This window comes from Phodopus roborovskii, unplaced genomic scaffold (assembly GCF_943737965.1).
Source record: "Phodopus roborovskii unplaced genomic scaffold, PHOROB, whole genome shotgun sequence".
NCBI classification, from domain to species: Eukaryota; Metazoa; Chordata; class Mammalia; order Rodentia; family Cricetidae; genus Phodopus; species Phodopus roborovskii.
In genome coordinates, this window is record NW_026126516.1 from 3,916,996 (window position 1) to 3,939,074 (window position 22,079).

General features: G+C 44.6%; 1 protein-coding gene across 1 annotated transcript in view; it reads left to right on the forward strand.

Moving 5' to 3' along the window:
* Positions 1-22,079, forward strand: part of Unc79 (unc-79 homolog, NALCN channel complex subunit) — a 191,916-nt gene that overhangs the window by 61,079 nt on the left and 108,758 nt on the right. The window contains exons 12-19 of the mRNA XM_051196519.1: positions 1,847-2,076; positions 3,897-4,068; positions 5,555-5,785; positions 9,994-10,184; positions 10,724-10,847; positions 12,329-12,469; positions 14,261-14,482; positions 17,520-17,747. Coding sequence (XP_051052476.1) covers positions 1,847-2,076; positions 3,897-4,068; positions 5,555-5,785; positions 9,994-10,184; positions 10,724-10,847; positions 12,329-12,469; positions 14,261-14,482; positions 17,520-17,747 — 1,539 coding nt within the window. The remainder of the gene's footprint in view (positions 1-1,846; positions 2,077-3,896; positions 4,069-5,554; positions 5,786-9,993; positions 10,185-10,723; positions 10,848-12,328; positions 12,470-14,260; positions 14,483-17,519; positions 17,748-22,079) is intronic.

Genomic DNA, 22,079 nt, shown 5'->3' on the forward strand with positions numbered 1-22,079 from the left:
GAAAGGCCACTAAGAATGTATGCTGAGAAATAGTGTTCTCCTGACAGGGTGATGTCCGTTGGTGGGTGAGCTGGGGGGGTTGACAGGGGACCCTAAACTAATAAGAACTCTTGTGCTTACAGAGTGAAACTCAGAGTCTGACAGAGGAAGGTCATTGAGTGAACATTTCCCAGGGCAACCCAAATGTCTCCTCCCTCCCCCCCAGACAGGGCACCCACAAAACACCAAAGTACTATTCCATCAAGACCCAAAGGCTTGTCTGTAGAAATGGGAGAGAGGTCACTTAAAGAGAGGTCAGTGTGGCTGACCCCAAAACAGCAACACCACCAGGAAGTGTGTGACAACTCCCTTATAGATGGATTCCCTTCTTCAGTTAATACTCCACACTCTCTGGACTCTAGCATTTTCTGAGACCATAAGGCACCTGCAGCTGAGGCAGAACTGCTTTTAGCTGGCTAGAAGTGCAGGATGGAGTGTCTAGACTCTCAGACAAGGGTCTGGTGACCCTCCCCATCCTCCTTCTGTGAGGGGAGGTCAACAGTCAACAGGCCTAACTTTGAGGCTCTCATTCAGAGAGTCACAGTGGCTCCGAGGAGGGTGAGGACCATTATCCTGCAAGGATAGTGCTCTACAGTACTGACAACCACAGGGACTTTTAATAGAAGACTCAGCAGCTTTTTAAAAAACTAGTAAGAATATGCTACAAATATTTTAAACTTGGTGACAAACACATGGCTGCTGTCTGTCTGTTAGAAAAACTGCAGCTGTGTAAAGCATAAAGATTTAAATGCCCCTGTCTTGCTTTGATGGTTTATTGGCCCGAGTTTAAAAACAAAAACAAACAAACAAACAAAAAAAAAGATTTTTCTAACGCTAGTGTACTAGAAGTGAAATGGCAATTCCTACTGACAGGTGGTTTTCGCATCACTCCTGTGCTGATGGAGAGTTTGATCACTCCTGTGCTGACGGAGAGTTTGTGCTTGGAGCCTTCCTCCTGACTCCCTGGGATTTCTGTCAGGAGTGTGCCCCACTCCTCACAAACTCCGAGTTGGTGAAACCCAGGATATTGTTTGCCCTTGAGATGTTCATATCTGTCAAGCATGTGGGCTTCGTCTAAGGGTGGTGTTGCTGTCAGGGTGTTTCCTGCTGCCCCAGAGCTTCCCAGATTCCTCCCCACACTCCCCTGCCTCTTGCCAGGGCAGTGCTGAGGGTCCCCTCACACCCCACCCCATGCAAAGGCCTCTCCTTCCTGCTTTGTGGCTTTTCTCATTGCCCTCACTTCCTGTTGGTCCTTCTGTGGTTGATGCCAGTGGCCATTCTCGGACTAGGTCTAGCAGTGCTTTGGTAATTGTAGTGCCGTGTGGTGTATTCTCTAAGCCTTTGGTGGTGGATTGGGGATGGCCCTGCTGTGGGCCTGTTAGCCCAGCACAGCATAACCTCCCTCCGTCCTTGAATGCCAAGGACAGATGAACTGCAGGGGAAATGTACTCTGCCAGTGGTAGATAAACTAATTTTTAAAAGGATTATGCTGGAAGTTGATATTCTTTCTTGCTGATTCTGGGGTGCTGTCATGTGTTTTCTCTGCGTCATGGTTCTTGCTTTTTAGTTTTAATTTCTGTTGGAAAATCTTAAGCGCTACGTTCAAATAATTCAGCTTCCTAACTCAGTTCCATTGCTTTCTAGACCATACCTACCCTTTCCACTAGAATAAAACACCTAGACACCCTGCGTTTTGGAAACTCGGTCACTTCTGGTGGTCCCTTGAGGTTCCATTTGCTCCAGGGTTTCATCTGAGTTTGTCTCAGAAGCCACCGCCTTTAATTGGCTCGACTTTCTCTGCTTGCAGAACTGCAGCTCCCATGTCAGAAGGGCAGTCGTCACCTGCTTTTCCGCAGGGTGCTGTGGTCGTCACGGAAACAGGCCTGTTCGGTACTGCAAAAGATGCCACTCCAATCACCACAGTAATGAGGTGGGGGCCACCGCAGAGACACACCTCTACCAGACCTCCCCACCCCCCATCAACACCCGGGAGTGCGGGGCAGAGGAGCTGGTCTGTGCAGTGGAGGCCGTGATCAGGTAACCTTGGGCTCCTCCGAAGACGCTGAGGTGGGCTAATTCTCTCTGGTTCCTCATGCTCTGCCCTCTCTTGCCATGGAGATGTTCTAATAAAATTTATGAATTCAATAAATATTTTGTTTGAATGACAATCACGTTCAAGGCCTTGCGCCAGGTACTTGGGAGACACAAGTGCCCTTCAGTTACCTAAGCAGGGACTAGAGGACCGGAAACGTATAATTGTGGTAGGCTCAGGCGAGGGCAGGGCAGCATGAGCAGAGATGTTGGGGCGGTGAAGTGGGGGCTCCCATCATTGTGAGGGTTTGAGCCATGGCAGTGTTAGCCAGGAGGAGGGCTGCAGAGCCCAGAGGTACCACTCTTCCTGTCTGTTAGTAATTAGGCGCGGGAGAGCCAGGTGGTGAGGTGCTGAGGCAGACTTCCAGGCTGAGGGAGTCAGACGGCTCTGGCTACCGGGCTGCTCAAGGCTCTGTTAGATGACAGAGAAAGCATCCTTTCACACCACAGCATCTGGATCTGTTCTCTTTTCAGATACTACCCAAAATCACGAGATAGTTAGAGATGAAGTAGCACGAAATGCCCGTTTTTTAAAGAGACCGTGTCTTTTCTATTTCTGTCATACCAATGACAAACACATAATAGAACTGCGATGATCACTAAATAGCATTACAGAAAACAAAGATCGAAATGCAGTTGTACAGGTTCATACATTACCTAGTTGTTTTCTATGCATGTTTTGTTTATATGATCGTGAATACGGTGAACCCATGGTTCGTTCTGAGTCAACATTCAAGCTGCTCTTTTCATGTTGTGCTGAAGTTTTTATATTTATTACTTTATGGTCCATATGTAAACTCCACGGAGTGGGCTGGGGGAGACTGTTCAGTGGGTAAGGATGTTTTCTATGCAGGCAGGAGGGCCTGTGTTTGAATCCCACCAATCACGTAAAAGGCTGGGCATGGATGGCTACTTGTGCCCGTAACTGCGACATTGGGGAGCAGACAGGCAGATCCTGAGGGTGTGTTGGCCTGTCAGCCTGAACATGGTGAGCTCCTAGTTTAGCAGGGTACCCTCTAAATAGAATAAAGGAGAGGGCAATGGAGGAAGAACCCTCAGTGTCCTTCTCTGGCCTGTGCAAGTGCACACACAGGTGTACATACCCATATCCCCAACTCAGTGTATACACTACATATCAACACACACACACAAACACACACACACACACACACACACACACACACACACACAGAGTTATAATTTGTTTTTCTGTGCCATTATATATTTAGATGGTTTTCATTTTTTTTTATGTATTTCATAAACAACTCTTTGGTGTTTTGTGCCTCCTTATAGTCTCAGATGTGGGTTAGCTGGTCAGAGTTTTCATAACGTGTAACCTAAATGCTCTTGAAAGCCTGAGTATCGGTTTACAATGCCAACAGTGTGACAGTGTGCATGAAGTCACTTGCTTTTGCTGACCCCTTGCCAACATTAGCTAGCCTTACTTTTTGTCCCTACTTGCTTAGTAAGCTCGGGCAGGAACCACCGCCTCACTTCCAGAGCCTTGAACACCAGCTGCTGTCTTTTCTTCACCTGGGTGCAAATGGCTTTGTGTGGGGGGCTGAGGAGCCTCCGTGTGATCATTTGGAAGGAGTCTCTTGGCTAATCTTTGAGATGGGGAATATAAAATAGTAAGAAAATGAAGCTAGGGTTGCTGGGCGAGTGACATGAACTTGGAGGAGGGTGACTGGTGAGGCAATCGGGAGCGGTAGGCTGCCTGGGCTGTGTTTTCCGTTGTCTTACTGGAACTCACCCTTCTTGGGCAGTTTGTTGAAAGAGGCCGAGTTCCACGCAGAGCAGAGGGAACATGAGTTGAACCGCCGGCGGCAGCTGGGCCTCTCCTCCTCCCACCACTCCCTGGACAATGCTGACTTTGATAACAAGGACGACGACAAGCATGACCAGAGGCTGCTCAGCCAATTCGGAATATGGTTCCTAGTAAGAAAAAGACGCCCGCCCGTCACAATGCTTTCCTTCCTTCCTTGGGTCTGATGAGGAATGTCTCCTGTTGTTTTGAAGGGACACAGTAGTGAAGAATTAACCCTTTAAATAGGTGGTAACCCCCAAGAGGCAGGGTAGAAGTTCTCAGTTCTGTTAGATTCACCCCAGAGTGTTTTTAGAAGGGCCCCACGCCCAGATTCATCTCCAGAATCCTGGGAACTTTTCTTTTTTGTTATAAAGAAATTTATTTTACAACCAATTTTCGGTACTCATATGATTTCATCATTTATTAAAGATGAAAGAAGCTACATAATAATGAGATGGATACACACGTTAGTTTTTATGCAAACAATTAAATTTTAGCATGCAGAACGTCTTTAAAGTTTTCAGAGTGGATCAGTATTTTAGTTTTGAGATTGTCAGTGCTCGCTCACAGAGTTTGTCTTTAACAGACAAGCAGGCATCGAGGCCCACAGTGCCAAGGCCTTGCCAGACTGAAGCGCACAGCCCTCACAAAACACAGTGGAGGGTTGCTAGTGCAGGGTGTTGAGTATGGATTCAATGTAAGCCCCAGATCATTTATATCTCATCATTTCTGTACACAAGCAAGTTTTCGTTTATTTAATGGGTTCTATGTGTCATAAGTATTATTGTCAGTCTGCTGTTGAGTGAGTGGGTTACATTTGAGTCAGCCATACCACTCATCCGGTGGAGACCGAACACAGCAAAGACCCAGCTGAATGAGCCCATTCTGTGGAGATGCAGGCTTTTTTTTCCTTGACTGCTAGAGTCAAGGATTCTGTCTCCATAGAGATTGCTCTCTTCTATGCTTGCACAGATCTGGGAAGAAAAAAAAAAAAAGACTACCAAATTGGAAATTAATTGTTGATTCTACATGTCTTGCTTCCAAGGACTTATTATATAGGGGCATGGTGGCACCTTTTGTTGAAAACTCTTAGAAGGCAGGAACAATGCTTTAATTAATGAACTAATTAATTAATTTTGTATTCTTGGACTCCTCCAAGTGCTCAATAAAATATTGTTTCTAATGGAGATGTTTTAAAAAATGACTTGTAATATGGTAAATTGAGAGGTTTCAGAATTACTACCAGTAAAAAATTGTTACCTGAATCTGATCTTTTGAGAACTTAAATATTTGTGGATTTTTGTCACTGATGTTATTAGTGAAATATCACTTCATGGACTTAATCTTTTGGAACTTTTTTCTAGTTCAGTTTACATAATAGAGTTACACTAGGAAAGCAATGCTTATTGGATGCTAAGGGGATATTACCATGGCAACCCATGCATGTGTTTAGAAAGGACTCAAGTTCTGGACAGGTGATAATCATTTCTAACATTCTGATTTTGAATCATCTGGACCTTGCCGTCATTTTTTTGGGGGGGTCTTTAAATATACTTGTAATAATTTTGTAAAGCTGGATGGGTGGAGCCTGACTGAGGTCTGTTCTGCCTACCCTAGGTGAGTCTCTGCACACCCAGTGAGAACACGCCCACGGAGAGCCTGGCCCGGCTGGTGGCCATGGTATTTCAGTGGTTTCATTCCACAGCCTACATGATGGATGATGAAGTTGGAAGCTTAGTGGAAAAACTAAAGCCTCAGTTTGTTACCAAGTGGCTAAAGACAGTATGTGATGTCCGTTTTGATGTCATGGTCATGTGCCTTCTTCCCAAACCCATGGAATTTGCCAGGGTAAGTAGAGGTCATTCATCTGAACCTTGCTGTTGGGGAGGACTTGGGGTGGGGAATGCCACCTTTGACCTTCCCTCTCTTTGTGTTAACAGCCAAAGACAGTTAGTTCACCTGGGTGTGGTGGCATATAACTGGAACCCCAGAATTTGGGAGACTGAGGAGAGAGGATTGGTATGAGGCCATGGTGTTTTGGTTTACACAGTGAGTACCAGGCTAGTCAGGGCTATAATTCAATACTTTGTGTCAAAAATCCAAAGCAAATCCACACAAGCCAACAACAGGGTGGTTAGTGTAATACCTACATCTTTGGTGATATGCCATTTTGGCATTGGTTCAGAATCAAGAAGAATGGTATGATGGGATATTGAGATGTCTAATAACTTATATGTTCATTCTTGGTGTTGCTTGTTTTTAGATGAGAAAGAAATAATAATAATGGTTTCTGTGGGGTTGGGGGGCTCAGTTCTTTCCTGGCTTACAGCCAACGAGGAGAATTTCTGCAGCTTCCTGTGAATTTCTAGGTTATGGCAGAATGACAATGAGTCTGAGATAAGTTTTAGTAAAAGCAATGGATTGTTACTTGGGCTTGTACATGCCCGGGTAGATCACTAAAAGCAGGTAAAGCATGGCATCCCTAGCTTCATTTTCCACACATCGTCTCTAGGTCAGATACCCACCTGCTCAACTGTGCCTACAGGTGAGCTGTAATAGTTATTTAGGCCTCTGCAAGGCTCAAGACACCAAGATAAAAGCAGCCCAAAGGTGTTTCCAGCAAGTGGTCAACCACCAGTTTGTAAGGTGTCCTGCTTTCAGGTCTCTGTGATGGTTCCTTGAAGACTTCAGTAATCACTGCACACCTTCCAGGGACAGCTGAGCTTTGCGTATCACCCCGTGAAGAGAGACTGCCACCCCTCAATCAGGACAGGCATTGCACAGGAAACAGATCACCCCCCTTCCAGCATCACAGGTCTGTTAGACACATGACCTGGGAGCTAAGGGGAACGGCCTGATTGCCTCCCTCCCTCTCTTTTGGGGCACATTTCTTAACAGGGTTTTAACACTCTGTGTGAGCAGAACTGAGGTAATGGCCAACAAGACCACAGCTCACCGAGACGGCTCCATCACGTGGGCTTCACTTCTTTCTCCTTGCCTCTTCCGATTGCCTCTGCCAATATTCCAGAACACAGCCCTCACCCTCTCTGTCTTCCCAGCGTGGTCATCCCCGATATGGAATTCCTTTCTGGTCTTCAGTCATTGCTTTGATTTCTGGGAGGCGTGGACAGACCCAGTCTGTCTGTTGGGAATCCACTCCAGTCCATCTGCCCCAAATTAGCTTCTCCTCACTGTTACTCCAGTAACAGTGGAAGTCTATTCCATGACGTTTAAAACGCCAAACTGGTTCCTAGAACTATCAGAATCCCCAGTCCTTGCACTGGAGGACAGATTTCTCTGTGCCTCTTCTCTTGCTACCTCAGTGGATCACTAGTTGCAGATGCTTAGCTGGGGAAGACCCCACACTTCTTCATTACAATATAATTTGTGCCTAACCCCGAAAGGCGGAGGCCCAGAGTCAGTTTTTGGAAGCATTCCGTGAGTTTTGTTTTTCAACGTGTTTTCTAGGTTTTATTTTTAATAATTTGTTTTCTTTGAAAAAGAACCTCGAGATCATCTTCATTTTAAAGCTGTGCTGAAATGAGACACTGGAGGAGAAATCAGAGTACAGAGCATCTGCGGGAATAGCTTTGATTCCAGGATCCAGATGGCTGAGCAGTTACAGAGATATGATTTACTTATTTCATATTTGCTGCCACCTACTGACTCATTTGTAAAATCGACTTTTTACATGATGTACAATTTCCAGTTGGTGGTGTTTTTGGTATGCTCCCGTTATTTCTCTTATAGAAGGCTGGTTTGTTGTGATTCTGGGAGATAAAAAAGCAAAACTTTTCCTCTTCCAAAGTGGGTCCTACGAGGGAGCCAACAATGGATTAATTAGGAGAGAAGGCGCGTGGATGAGAATAATGAGGGATGATAGATTTACTCCCTGAACTGTCAGAGATTTAAGATTTCCATACCAAACGCAATATGGCTTTGCCTTCTTGAAGCTAAGCTGGAGAAGTGACTTCCCTCCGGGTGGCTGAATTCTCTCAGGACAAGCTCTTTGAAGGGGATAAATGGGAGAGCATTTTCAAAACCCTCTGCTTTGGGCAGATATGCTTTCTTTTTCATTTTTTAACTCAAGTGTTTTCAGTTTGAAACAGTCTGTTTAGCAGTTTGGAATTTGAGTGTCTTCCATACCTCTTTCTCTGTGACCTCCTTTGACATTTTACCTGTAACAAAGATGCCAGGCAGACTGTGTGCAGAGGGTTCTAGTCAGAATGATTACATGACTAGGAACCCACAAAGGGGGTCAGAGATTAGAGCTATCCTGAGGAGCAGAGAACCATGGTAGATCACAGACCTTGTTTCTGAGGGCGAGCAGCCAGGAATGAAGGTTTCTAGACAGTAGCAAAGTGAGGATGTTAGTGTCACAGTGATGCTTGTTTCCCGTAAGCAACGTGAAAGTTGTAGGTATTTGGTGCATTTCCCAAGGGACTTGAACTGCTGTGGATAAATCTTTTGAGGCTTGAGTCTTTGAGCTTCAGCTTGTAGGCTTTGGGACAAGACTACCCAGTACTTAAAAAAAAAAAAAAAAAAAAAAAAAAAAAACCTTTCACGGTTTTGGACAGGTGTACATCCAAAGGGGAGAGAGAGAGAGAGAGAGAGAGAGAGAGAGAGAGAGAGAGAGAGAGAGAGAGAGAGAGAGAAAGTGAGAGAGAGAGAGTGTGTGTGTGTGTCTTCTTTTACCATGCTGATCTGAGAGGTGGAGCTTAGACTTGGGCATGGCAATAGGTTCCTTTACCTGCTGAGCCATCTTGTCGACCCAAGAATACCCACTCATAGTAAGAATCTGGACAACTGAATTTAGTTCTCTGTTGATGCTGGGCCAGGATGGTGAGAGAAAATTTAGAAACAGACTATGTAGATGGCAAAGTGGTAGAGTGCTTGCCTGGCAAACGTCAGAACCTGAGTCCAAAGCACCAGAATCCACATGAAAAGACACATGTGGCCCTGTGCGCCCCCTGTAACTTCCTTTTCTCAGGACAGGGTCTATCTGTATAGCCAAGGCTGTCCTGGAACTCCATCTGTAGTCCAGGCTGGCCTCAAATTCAGAGATCTCTCGGTATCCTGAGAGCTGGGGATAAAGGAGTGTCTTGCCACACCCAGCTAGACCTTAGACTTTCTTTAAAAAAGCAACCTATTGCCAGAATATGAAGAGTAGAGAGAAACAGTATTGTGTTGTTCATAAAGGGAAACTGTAGTCCTGTGTCTCTCTGCAGACAGGAGCAACTGCACACTGATACAGCTTTAAAAGGGGATTTTTCACTGTTGTTCATCACATTAGGAGCAGAACTTTGGAATTACAGCTCACATGAGCTCTGGAAGTCCACAGCAAAATAGTTCAAATTCAGTCTGTGGTCAATGTTGGGGCTGATCTGTAACTGTGTTTTCTTTTTGTTATGGAGTTTAGTGTGAAGGCCTCCAAAGAAGAAACACAAATTTAAAAGTGTTCAGTGTTCTCAGTCATTATGCAATGCAGATTCAAGCCTCTTTAGATTCAGTCTTGTTGGGAGGTGGTAGCATTCACCTTTAATCCCAGCAGCGGGGAGGCAGAGGCAGCCAGAGCTCTGTGAGTTTGAGGCCAGCCTGGTCTACAGAGTGAGTTCTAGGACAACCAGGGCTACACAGAGGAGAAACCCTGTCTTAAAAAAAAAAATCCAGTCTCATAGCAGTCAAAATGGCCACCATCAGGGATACAAGTGGCAGCAAACGCTGACATGGATGTGGGGAAAGGGGAACCCTCATTGCTGGTGGGAGTGGAGGGTAATGCGGCGTCTTTAGCAATCTATCTTGAGGTTTATCAAGAATTAGACATAGCATTACCATATGACACAGCTGTACCACTGCTGGGCATTTCCCCGAAGGACTTAATGTCTTCCTGCAGAGACACTTGATATTCACTGATGGATCTTAATGGTGACTTGAGGATTCTCACAGATCTCGCTCCGAAGATCCTTGGCCTGTGACTCGTAATAGGCCTATTCACTTCTAAGAAGTCCTTGACAGTAATTGTAAGGAGTATGTCTTGTTTCTTTTGCCTTTGTCAGGTTGGCGGATACTGGGATAAGTCCTGCAGCACGGTGACTCAGTTAAAGGAAGGTCTCAACAGGATTCTCTGCCTGATCCCTTACAATGTGATCAGCCAGTCTGTGTGGGAGTGCATCATGCCAGAGTGGCTGGAAGCCATCCGGACAGAAGTCCCTGATAACCAGTTAAAGGAATTCAGGGAAGTATTAAGGTGGGTAAGTAGTTTAATGAAGTCACTACCTGTAGCTCTATCTGACACTCACAGAGCATGTACTATATGCCAGGCTCTCTGCTGATGATCTTACATAGTCTTTACAGCTAACCAACCTGTGGAGGGATGTGAGGTGCTCAGATCAAATGCTGCCACAACTGAGCTAAGGTGGCTTGAACCTATTCAGAAAAGGACTTGTTCTCAGGGAGAAGTGCATGTATATCATTCCCTTTGTTTAGTTCCGGATATGGTTGCTGGGATATGCTTGGAAAGTATAAAGGGAAATGTCTTTAGATGCTGGGGTAGTTTCTTCTATTAAGTCCTGTATGGGGATGAATGCTAATGCAATCTTATCATGACCTTAGGATTGTTTCTACTTATTGATGGAAACTCTCCACTTAAAGTAGTGAAACATGTGAATGTCCAATGAGGACACAAGGCCTTAGCTCTCCAAGGTTATAGTTAGGGATACTTCCGTGGCACCAGTAGTCTTTGGTGTGTGCCCACCGGTCACTTAGTTCTGTTGCTCTGCTTTCCAGCAAAATGTTTGACATAGAGCTGTGTCCTCTGCCGTTTTCAATGGAAGAGATGTTTGGCTTTATTAGCTGCCGGTTTACAGGATATCCTTCCACGGTGCAGGAGCAAGCGCTACTCTGGCTTCATGTAAGTGAACAATGTCACCATTTTGAGCCATCTAAAGCTTCTGGCCACCAAGCTTTAGATGCTTAGGGGAAGGGGGGAAGGTTTTTGCAGAGACTCCAAATCTTCGTGTTTATAAGAGTGCTGAAGGCTAATGTCACATGCGCAGAGATAAACGGCTAAGTTTCAGATCATGTAGCTGTAGCTAGAGTGAATAAACAGATTTGGTAATGATACCAAACTCAAGGGCCTTGGGTTTGCCTAGGTGTTCTGGGTTTAGAGAAATTGCCTTTGCCTGGAAGGACTGAGAAGTAATCAAGGATGGAATGGTTTGTGCTGTCCCCTCAGCCCGTGATGACTTCCACTTCTGTCTCCATTAAAGAGCACAAGCTTAATCTTTTAAAGCCCATCTCGCAAATTACCTCCTCTCAAGTTTTCTATGGCTTTCCGTCCACCCAGATCATCATTCCTTCCTGTAGCATCTGGCGGGTTCTCTTAGTGAATTCTCTCCTTTCGAATAGTGTTTTTTGGGGGTAGTTATAGGGGTTGGTTTTCCTCTGCTTACAAACCCTCAAATTCAGGGACCACACCTTTTTATTTTACTTTATGGCCCACCCATGCCTTCCTCCTAGCATTTGGATATGCATTTTATTTAATGAACACTCAGTTTAAAAAAAAATAATTAAAAACTGTGAAAATGAGTACCCTCCCATGAAGTTTAGGCTCTGCCCAAAATGAGGGAAGAGCCACAGTTTAACTATGATTACAAGTTTGCTTTCTGTGGTGCTGGGGATCGAACTCAGGGCCTTCTACGTTGCTCAGAAGGCTGATGCTGCAATTGAAGGCTTCAAAGCACTGGCCTAACCATTGCAGAGAATGGACAAGATAGGGCTCAAAACTGGCCCGTGGTAATAACGAGCGGTGGGAACACTTGCTGACCTGTTGTATACAGTCGGGTAAAGGGCGGGTTAGAAACAGGTCTCTTCTCATTCTTCCATCTTTCAGGCAGCTGACAGAGGGTGGAATGGTACCTGTGGTGATCACTTCCAGAAAGCCACGAGGAGGGTTCTAAGAGGAGAGGAGGGTGGGTTTATTCTGACGGAAGAAAGGAAAGTTCATTGCAGATGAGGTGTATTTGCCTCGAGAGGATGTTTACTCCAGGAAGCAAGATGGCATGCGGCATTCAGTCGGAGTGGGAGTGGGCCAGGGTCAGTGCTGCAGTGATGCTAGCTGAGAGTAAAGGCCCCACAGCGCATGCTAGAGAGGAGGACACAGCATCACGGGAGACAGTGGAGAGAATGCGAGAGCTTACTGGACAGTGGGAGGGGAGAACGGAGGTTCCGAAGACGGCTGGCTCCCTTGTGGAAAATGGAAAATGACTGTGCTCATATGTGTATGATAACTGTCCTTACATTCAGCAGTTTGCATAGAGAAAATGTTACATTTCCCTTTCTGAGGTTGAAAATTTACTTTTTGGGGATGGGTGTGATTTTTTTCCCCCTCAGGTACTGTCGGAGTTAGATATCACGGTTCCACTTCAACTCTTGATAAGTATGTTTTCTGATGGGGTTAATTCTGTCAAAGAATTGGCAAATCAAAGAAAATCAAGAGCCAATGAGCTGTCAGGGAACGCCGCAACTCGAAGGGTAATTATTGCCTCGACTGTTCTTGTCCCACTCACTAAGACTTGGGAAAGCATCGATTAGCTATTCTGGCCTCCAAATAGTATCATTAGATATCTGTTTGGAAAGATATCATCATGTTCCAGTCCATTAATCTTTTAATTACATTAAATAAGAACACATTTGTTAAAGACAGACTCGATATAGCCTTTAATCAGTAAGTTGCTGTTTTCATGTCTTTTTAATTTAATTTTGCCTTCTCTTGCCATTGAGAGGGCAAGTAAGTGTGTGTGTGTGTTTATATTCTACCTCTGGGGGTAGGGTGTTTCCTGGTAAAGAGGAATTCTTTTCTAGTTACTGGCAGATCAATATTTCACTCTGAGGGGGGAACTGGGGTGACTATTTTGTGTTTGTTTTGTGTTGGGGAAGACACGGTCAACTGGTGGGGACTTTAAATGATACTATGCCTGTAAATCAGCTGCGGCCTTTATTACATCTTTGTGGCTGAGAAAGGTGCCCAGGAATGGTTGGTGGTCTTTGTAATCTGTCCATGGAGGACCTGAAGGAGTTTCTGTAGGTAGAAGGATATTCTCAGACCATGAGTAGTTCTTCAGAGGCCAGTTCCTGAGATCTCAACTCTCTGCATGGCAAGCCTGTCCCCAGAATGCTCCCAAAGCCATTCAACTGAAATCTGGGGATCAGAAACCCTAACGAGATCATGGGGTCATAGGTTTTACTCAGTGCTTTTCTGAAAAAGATCATCGCTCGCCTGTCTGGTAGGACCCAGTGGCCTACCTCGTTTTCTTCCTTTTGCAACTCACAGGTTGTATAGCAAGCTTGCGTCACACGGCTCTTCATTCTGTATAGGGTTCACACTGAACAATGCCACAGAGTTGTAAGAACCCATTATCCTCTTTTTGTAGACACTGAACCTTGTAAGATCCAGTGAGGTGACACTGTGAGGTTGCATTCTAAATCATAAGGGGTGATCTCCTTTACCTGGAACTGAACAGTGTTCGCTGTGCTTCCTGACCACTGGAACAGTCCTTATGGCACAGAGCAGTAGTTGAGCATGATGCACAGACATAACATGATGCACATGTTGGACAGGACAGGACTCCACCGTAGAATTTATCACCCTTAGTAAAAGGGGGAGGCTTCAGTGGGGATCCTGCTGGTGAAGTTATGAACACTGTTAAAGGCAAGGATGATAAAGCACCCACAGCCTGTGATAGCCACTGTACCAGCAGGGCTGAAGGGTGAGGGACTCCAGCAGCCATCCTGGAGCTGGACCTCCCCTAGGTGGCTGACAGAGGTCATCATAGAGTGATGACCACAAGGGCACTGAAGAGCAGGCAGAAGTGGCAAGAAATATTCCTACCTCTTGCTTCTACAGCCCTGGTGTTCTTCTGGTGCCCCCCACGGACTGAACCCACCTGGACACCAGACAGCAGAGGAGCCAGATGACACAGTTCAGAGCATAGAAAAGCTCAGTGAGGACCTTGGGAGGGGCTTGAGTGGGTACATGGGAAGCAGCAAGTACAGCAGGTCCCTTGTACCTTCTTGTGTGAGTTTGATCATTATAATTCCAGGGCCAGTCTAAAGTTCTTCCAATCTAGAAGTCTCCATTTATAACTCTAAAAATTATCTGAAAATATTTTACTTTACAGTTTCTCATTCTCAATGTGTTTTAGTAATTAGCCACTGTAGTTTATTCTGACAGCATTTGGTGGGAGGGAAATGATAGCAGACACCATGGAGAGCCTTTGGAGCCTTCCTGAGGTCATTTGCATTTGCTGGTTTGCTTTCTTCCAGGTGAGTGTCGCTTCTGATCCTGGTCGACGAGGTCAGCACAATATGTTGAGTCCATTTCATAGCCCTTTCCAGAGTCCGTTCCGGAGTCCCATGCGTAGTCCATTTCGTAGTCCTTTCAAGAATTTTGGACACCCAGGAGGAAGGACTATTGATTTTGACTGTGAAGATGATGACATGAATCTAAATTGTTTCATCCTCATGTTTGATCTTCTCCTAAAGCAGGTAGCGGAGCATGCGATCCCTTTCATTCACAGGGTGGGCATTAACAGGGCCCTGTCCTAGTGATTCCATCTGTTGGCTGGCCCTCTTTGTTCCCATTGATGTGGGGCAACATCACTTAAGACAGTTTCAGACTTAATGTGACTCTCTGCATATCTTTGTGAAAATAGATCTGAGTTTTAGAAACACTGTTTTGGTTGAATAAGTTGGATGAAAAAACTGGATACTGCTATTGTTGAGAAGATCACAGAGACTTTTGTAGCTATGGGGATAACTTAGCTATGTTTTATAAACTAATTTCTGAAGGGAATTTTAAAAGTTGAAAAGGCTCCGATGAGGGCTTGGTATTGGTGACACACACCTTTAATCCCAGTACTGGGGAGGCAGAGGCAGGCGGATCTCTGTGAGTTCGAGGCCAGCCTGGTCTACAGAGCAAATTCCAGGACAACCTCTAAAGCAATACAGAGAAACCCTGTCTCAAAAAACCAAAAAGAAGGAGAAGGAGAAAGCAGCAGCAGCAGCAGCTTTGATGAGAGGATGAGAAAGACATTTCCTTGTAATTAGAAAATCTGAAGTTATTTTGGATTTGCATCAAGTCGCAAGAATAATCCAGAGAGGCCCCAACACCCAGCTCTCAAACTTTCCAGACATTGTTGGCTCTTGTTTTCTTAGTGAGTTGTTTGGGAGTATATTGCATTCAAGGTATCTATCTCCACATTTCAGAGTGTATTCAAATCAGAAAGGATAACTATCTCATGGAAAATTTCATTTTAGAATTAGTATAGCTGTCATATTTGTAGCAAAACAAAAAATAAACTCAGCCTAACTTAAATTCTTTCTTTCTATCTATCTATCTATCTATCTATCTATCTATCTAGTGTGTGTGGGTTACCTGCATGTGTGTTTGTAAAGATAAATCTTTTGCAACTCATCACTGTGATTTTACACATTCAAAAGATGTTGCTTCTCGCCTACTGTCCAGATCTTGATTTCTAAGTACTAGTATCCAAGGAAAGGAACCAGGGCTCCTTAGAGAAATGGAAGAATCTGGAAAGTCTTCCAGTGCCAGAAATCAAGGAACTATTTTAAAAGTGTGTGGAAGGCTTGGGATGTAGCTCAGTGGTAGCGTGGGGCCTCAAATGTGCAAGGCCTCGGGTCGAATCGTGATAACACAAATGAGAAAGAAAGAACGTGGTGTGAATGTGTTAAAAGAAACAGGCAGTCTGAAGGAGTTCACACTCACCTGACACAGAGTGGCCTGGGCAGTAGAATAACTAGTCATGGCTGCAGACTGTGTGACTCCACGGGCACAGGAATGATCAGATGACTAGCACGCAAGCAATAGAGAAGGGACAGGCTGCTTTAGTGGGAAGTCTCCCGCTATACATCAGTAAGTACAGGAAAAAGGGATGGATTTGGAATATGGTAATTTTGAAGCCATTGTAATAACAATTGACTCAGCATAAACCATCCACCAGGTTAAAACCAGTAGCAGAGTCTGATAAGAAACCAGAAGTCATACAGGCCATGTACTAATTACAGAAGGCAAAGAGGAACCCTCTCTTGGTGTCTTCAGGAGATCCCAGAACCATCCACAGACGCCATAATGCATGGATGTTCAAGTCTCATATAGAAAATGGCATGGAATTTGTGTACAGCAGTACCTAATATAACATTATGTACATCCTGTGCTTCAACTCACATATCTTGATACTTGTAACACCTAACTCAATGTGTGTGTCATCTGAATAGCTGTTACACTACACAGTATAGGTAGGAAGGAGATAGTCTGTATATATTCAGGGAAGATGCAAGGACCTTTTCCAACTATTTTTGTCCTTGGGTGTAGTTGGATTTGCAGATGGTGAGATCACAAGCTCTGGTCAGTAATTCGACCCCATGCTTCCTGATGTAAGCCTTTTAAAAGTGTTTAATTATGTGTATATATGTCTGCTTAGAGATGCAGTGTGAGCCCACAAGAAGGCATCCGGTCCCCTGCAGCTGGAGTTACAGGCAGTTGTAATCAGCCTGAGGCGGGTCCTGGGAACTAAACTCAGGTCCTCTGGAAAAGCAGCAAATACTCTTAAGTGCTGAGCCATTGCTCTTGCCTCTTGATACAAGAGCCCCTGCCTCTTGATACAATAACTAGAGAGGATATACCATCATGTGTGTGACCTTCTTGCCCTCCCCCAAAATGTGTGGCTGAAAATAATTAATATGGAAAAAGAAAACTCTATTTGAAATACATTTTACAAGGTAACAGGACTATATTCTCAAAAAAGCAATCACAGGCAGGAATTAAAATGACCAAGGGACTATTCTAGACAATGACTAAAGGGCTAGCGACACAGTTCAATGCACAGTGCCTACTTAAGTGTGTGGGAAGCCCTAAGTGCAAATGCCAGCACCACAGGGATGGAAAGTCACTGTCCCAACAGGTACAAGGGCACCTGCCTTTAATTCCAACCCTTGAGAGAATGAGACGGGAGGGCCATTGCAAGGTCAGAGTCAACCTGGTCTACATTACATAGTGAGTACTGAGCCAGACAGGGCTAAATAGTGAGACCATATTTCAGAGAGAGAGAGAGAGAGAGAGAGTAGAAAATACAACAAATAATTACACTAAGTAATCTTGGGTTGTTCTAGAATAAAAAACAAAACAAAACAAAATCCCAACAACAACCCTCCCCACCTCAAATTAAACAGTAAGTTACAGGAACTAGAGAGATGGATCAGTGGTTAAGAATATTGGCTGCTCTTCCAGAGGACCCAGGTTTGAATCCCAACACATGTTGGCTTGGAACCATCCGTGATAACTCAGGTGGTTTTAAGAATAATCTGTTGCTTTATCATGTATTTACGTTATTTTTAGATGGATGCTAGAAAGCAGTGTGTCTTCATGGCCTTTAAGCATATATTGTATCAAAGTAATTTAATTATTGACAAGTATTATGCCAATAGAATGCTGGCTTATGGACCGAACTCTGCCTCCCGCCCCTCACCCACCTCCTGCCCCCATGTCCTTTTGTGTGTCTTTCAGATGGAGTTACAAGATGATGGCATCACTATGGGCTTAGAGCACAGTTTGTCAAAGGACATCATTTCTATCATCAACAATGTCTTCCAGGCCCCCTGGGGGGGCTCTCACAGCTGCCAGAAGGACAAAAAGGCAAAGGAATGTAACTTATGCCAGTCTAGTATCCTCTGCTACCAGCTTGCTTGTGAACTCCTGGAGAGACTAGCTCCCAAAGATGAAAGCCGGCTGGTGGTAAGCATTTGAAGAAATGAGATGACTCATCATAAACAAAGCTGGTGTGATGGGGGTTATTTAACTGTTATCTAGGCTAGGAGACGACGGAGGCATAGGACAGCATGTTTGTAAGTGGCCAAAGTTGAGTGGTATCAGCTCTACCCATAGGGTTTTCACAAATACGGAACATCACTGGTATCCCTAAAGGACTTTTCTCACTCAGTTATTTTTATGAAGTTTAAATAATAGTGGACATAGTACGTTGTACAATTAAATATGAAGTAGATTGTGAGTGAATACTGATCCAAGGAGCACCAACTTCATCAACAGTGAAGAAAACCCATTATCTTTTCTGGTTATGTTCATGGTTTGCTTTTAGGAAAAATCACTGAAAGAGCTGACAGATGATGAATGCCATACTTCAGTGACTCAATGCTTCAGCTGCATATTTTAAAGGTCATACATAACACCAAAATACCCTCAGGCTATCAGAGGTAGATAAAACTGAGTTATCCAAGCCATTCCCTGCCTTCTTCTGCTTCTTCACCGATTATTTAGGGTCAAAAGTTACTTCCTTAAAAAGATTTCAACACTTTTTGAAGTATCACATATAAGCAAAATGTCTGCCTTCAGCTTCCATCTATTCACCTTATTAGTCCCACCTTAATATAATATTATGTCTTGTCACGGGCAGTTTTCCCGCCCGCCTGGTTCCACAGCCACGTCAGCCCCAGATAACACACAGAGATGCTGTATTAGATACAAAGCTGTTGGCCTGTTTCTAGCGTTCCTTATTGGCTAGCTCTGTCTTAAATATTAACTGATTTCTATCAATATAAATATTTCCACGTAGTCTTATCTTACCGGAGAGAGGGTCTGCACCTCTTCCTCTCTTAAGTCTCTACGTCTTGAATCTCTTCTACTTCCTCTCCCAGAATCCTCCTTGTCTCCTAGTCCTGCCTATCTTGCCTTCCTATTTGCCAACAGTGCATTATTCATTAACCATTAAGAGAAACATATTTACAGAATGACATCTCCCGTCAATGTCTTAACACAGCCATTGGGAACGTACTATAAGCCGCTCTCCCCACAGCCCCTTGTTCTCTCTAACTACTGTCCACTGTCCATCACTCTGAGCTTAGGTGTTTAGCTCCCTTATGCAAGTGAGAATAGGGTGCGTTTGCCTGATCTGCTTCATTTATTACCATAGCACAATGTCTTCCAGGTTCATCCTTGTCAATTTATCAGCATATGGTAATATTTAATTGAAAAACAACCAAACCAAACCAAAATAAAACCAGCCACAATAATGGAAAGTGAGGAAATAGAGATTAAAGCCAAAGAACCCAAGTAGGGTCTGTCTGGAGTGGTAGAGTGTCTGCCTAGCATCCACAGAGCCCTGAGTTCTATCCCTAGCACTGATAAAAGCAGCAGCAGCAACAACAACAAAGCTGAAAGTCTGATTGGGAGCATACCCAAGAAAATGGAAAACCACAAGCCAGTGTGACAATATTGTAGCAAGATATGAACAATGTAGGCTTAGAAGAGAGACTTGAGGCTAGCCTAGGGCAGGAGTCCTTTGAGGGAGATAATCCCTGAGTTCATAGCTGCAGTAAAGATGATAACAATAAGATGACAGAAAAGTATTCAGACTTAGAGATACATGGGCATTGATTTGTTAGTGGCAAAGCTTTAACCACATCCTGGTCCCACCTCAATATCACATGGGGACAGTCTCATCAGGGTTTAGAGGGTACAAACTAGCACACAGCTTGAATATCCAAGAAGAGCTGCCATGCATCATGAGTGCTGGATCTCATTCTCAAGAGAAAGATTGGAAAGAAAGAAATGCTTTGGAGCAATGTACTCCAATTCTGGGAAGAACCAACTGTTAAGAGGGGAAAAGAGAGGAAGAGAAGACCAGACGTAAATCTTCAAAAAGAGGCCAGAGTCCCTTGAGAAAAACTGAGGGAGTGATAACAAAGAAATCAAGGCAGGAGACAGTGCCCAACAGGAGGGAATACTGAACCTCACATTCCGAGGAGAGGAGAGTGAAAAATGCCCAGAGAATTCTGCAATTGGCCGGTTCTTTGTGCCCTTGGGGATGGTGGTAACCAGGAATGAAGGCAGATTCTAGTAGTTCGCAGTTCGAGAACAAGCCAACTGAAGAAGTGTCTGTATGAATCCTAGGTGTCTCTTTGGGGGGATGAACTGTAAGGGGAAGAGGACACATGGGTTTTCCTGAGCACATCCAAGCAAGCTTGCATCACCTAAGACAAAGAGGAAAGTTAAGCATAAATATATAGAGAACCTGAGCCAGCCCAAGCAATCCTTTGTGTCTCTAGTGTTCTCACAATATTCTTGATATAAATTTGTTTACTTAATATGAATTTGGAGATGAAGCCAAGGGCTCTGATTTTCTTTGAAAATCACCCGGAAGACATGCTTTCTTGAGTACAAGATGGCTGTCCTGGACCACCTGTACTGGCCCTCTTAGGCCTCTCCTCATCTTCCTGGGTCGATACCCACCACATGGAGGATGGGCTTGCAGAAGGCTTGAGCTGCTTTTCAAGGCAGGTAATGCCAGTCCTGTCATAGTACCAGGTTTGTGGGTTCCTGGTGCTTGTAAATAAACCCGCAAACAGCAGGTAACTGCCTATATGAAACCCAGCTGACAATGTGACTGGCTGCCTTGTTCATAGGCACAGGTCAGCCTCAGTAAACCTGTGAAGCTGGCAAAGGTATTTTTCAGAGACCTTGATGGAGTTCATTTTCTTGTCAGTTAAAGAATTAAAAAGCAGAAAAATTCTCCAGTGCAGCAAGTGACTGCGGGGAAATCTCAGATACAGCAGACAGAAGGAGCAGGGAAAGAAAGACTTTTATTAGAGGTGAGGAAACAGGTAATACACAATGCTCCCTTCCCTACACACACACACACACACACACACACACACACACACACTCATACACACTCACACTCACTCACACTCACTCACACTCTCACACACTCACACTCACTCACACACTCGCACACTCGCACACACACTCTCACACACTCACACTCACACACTCGCACACACACTCACACATACACACTCACACACTCACACACACTCACACACTCACACACTCACACACACTCATACACTCACACATACACTCACAATACACTTACACATGCACTCACACACACTCACACATGCACTCACACACACTCACACATGCACTCACACACACTCACACATACATCACACACACTCACACATACATCACACACACTCACACATGCACTCACACACACTCATACATGCACTCACACACACTCACACATACATCACACACACTCACACATGCACTCACACACACTCACACTCACACACATACTCACACACACTCACACTAACACACTCACACACTCGCACACACACTCACACACACACATACACACACGGGGTGGGGGAGGGCAGGAGAGAGAGAGAGAGAGAGGGAGGGAGGAAGGGAGGGAGGGAGGGAGGGAGGGAGAGTGTTCATGAGGGACACATAGATAAAGCAGGGGAGGGCCAGGCTAGGCGTTTCAAGGCTCTGATATAGGATTGGTCAATCTAAGCAAAGATAGGAAAGCTGATGGGCTCCAAACTGTCCTGATCAGGGCATGAACTTGTCCAACCGATCCACATCAGGGGCCTCTTACTGGGGAAAAAGAAGCCCACCAGACCTTTATCCCTTTGTGTCTGGTCATGAATATGAGGGAAATGCTGCAAGTTTTCCATCTTTATTAGCCATTTGGGACCTCTCTTCCTATCTCTGATCTGTCTGATCCCTAGTCTCACACGGTCAACCACTGTCTTAGCACTACTTACTTTCTGATGTCCTTTATCCGATCTTTTTGCCTATTTGTTTTGAACTGGCTGCCAAATAATTCTTGAAGAGTAATTGTTGGTTAAAGTGTTAGCTAGAAGGATAATTTCTGAAGAGGATATTGAAAGATAACACTGGGAAGAAAAGGGGTAAGATAACTAAAGACTAGATATTTAAATAACAGCCATACCTCATGTATGGCCTTGCTATGTAGTCCAGGCTAGCCTTGAACTCTGGTTCATCCAACCTCTGCCTCCTTTATTTTCTCTTTACTTTCTGTTTTCTGTTCTTTGCAGTTTGTTTTACACGTGTAAATATATATCATCTATCTATCTATATCTATCTATTCATCCATCCATCCATCCATCTCTATGTGAATGATACTGGCATATGCACATGACTCTGGAACTTGCTCTGTAAACCAGGCTGGCCTTGTACTCACTGAGATCCGCCTGCCTCTGCCTTCCGAGTGCTGGGATGAAAGATGAGAGC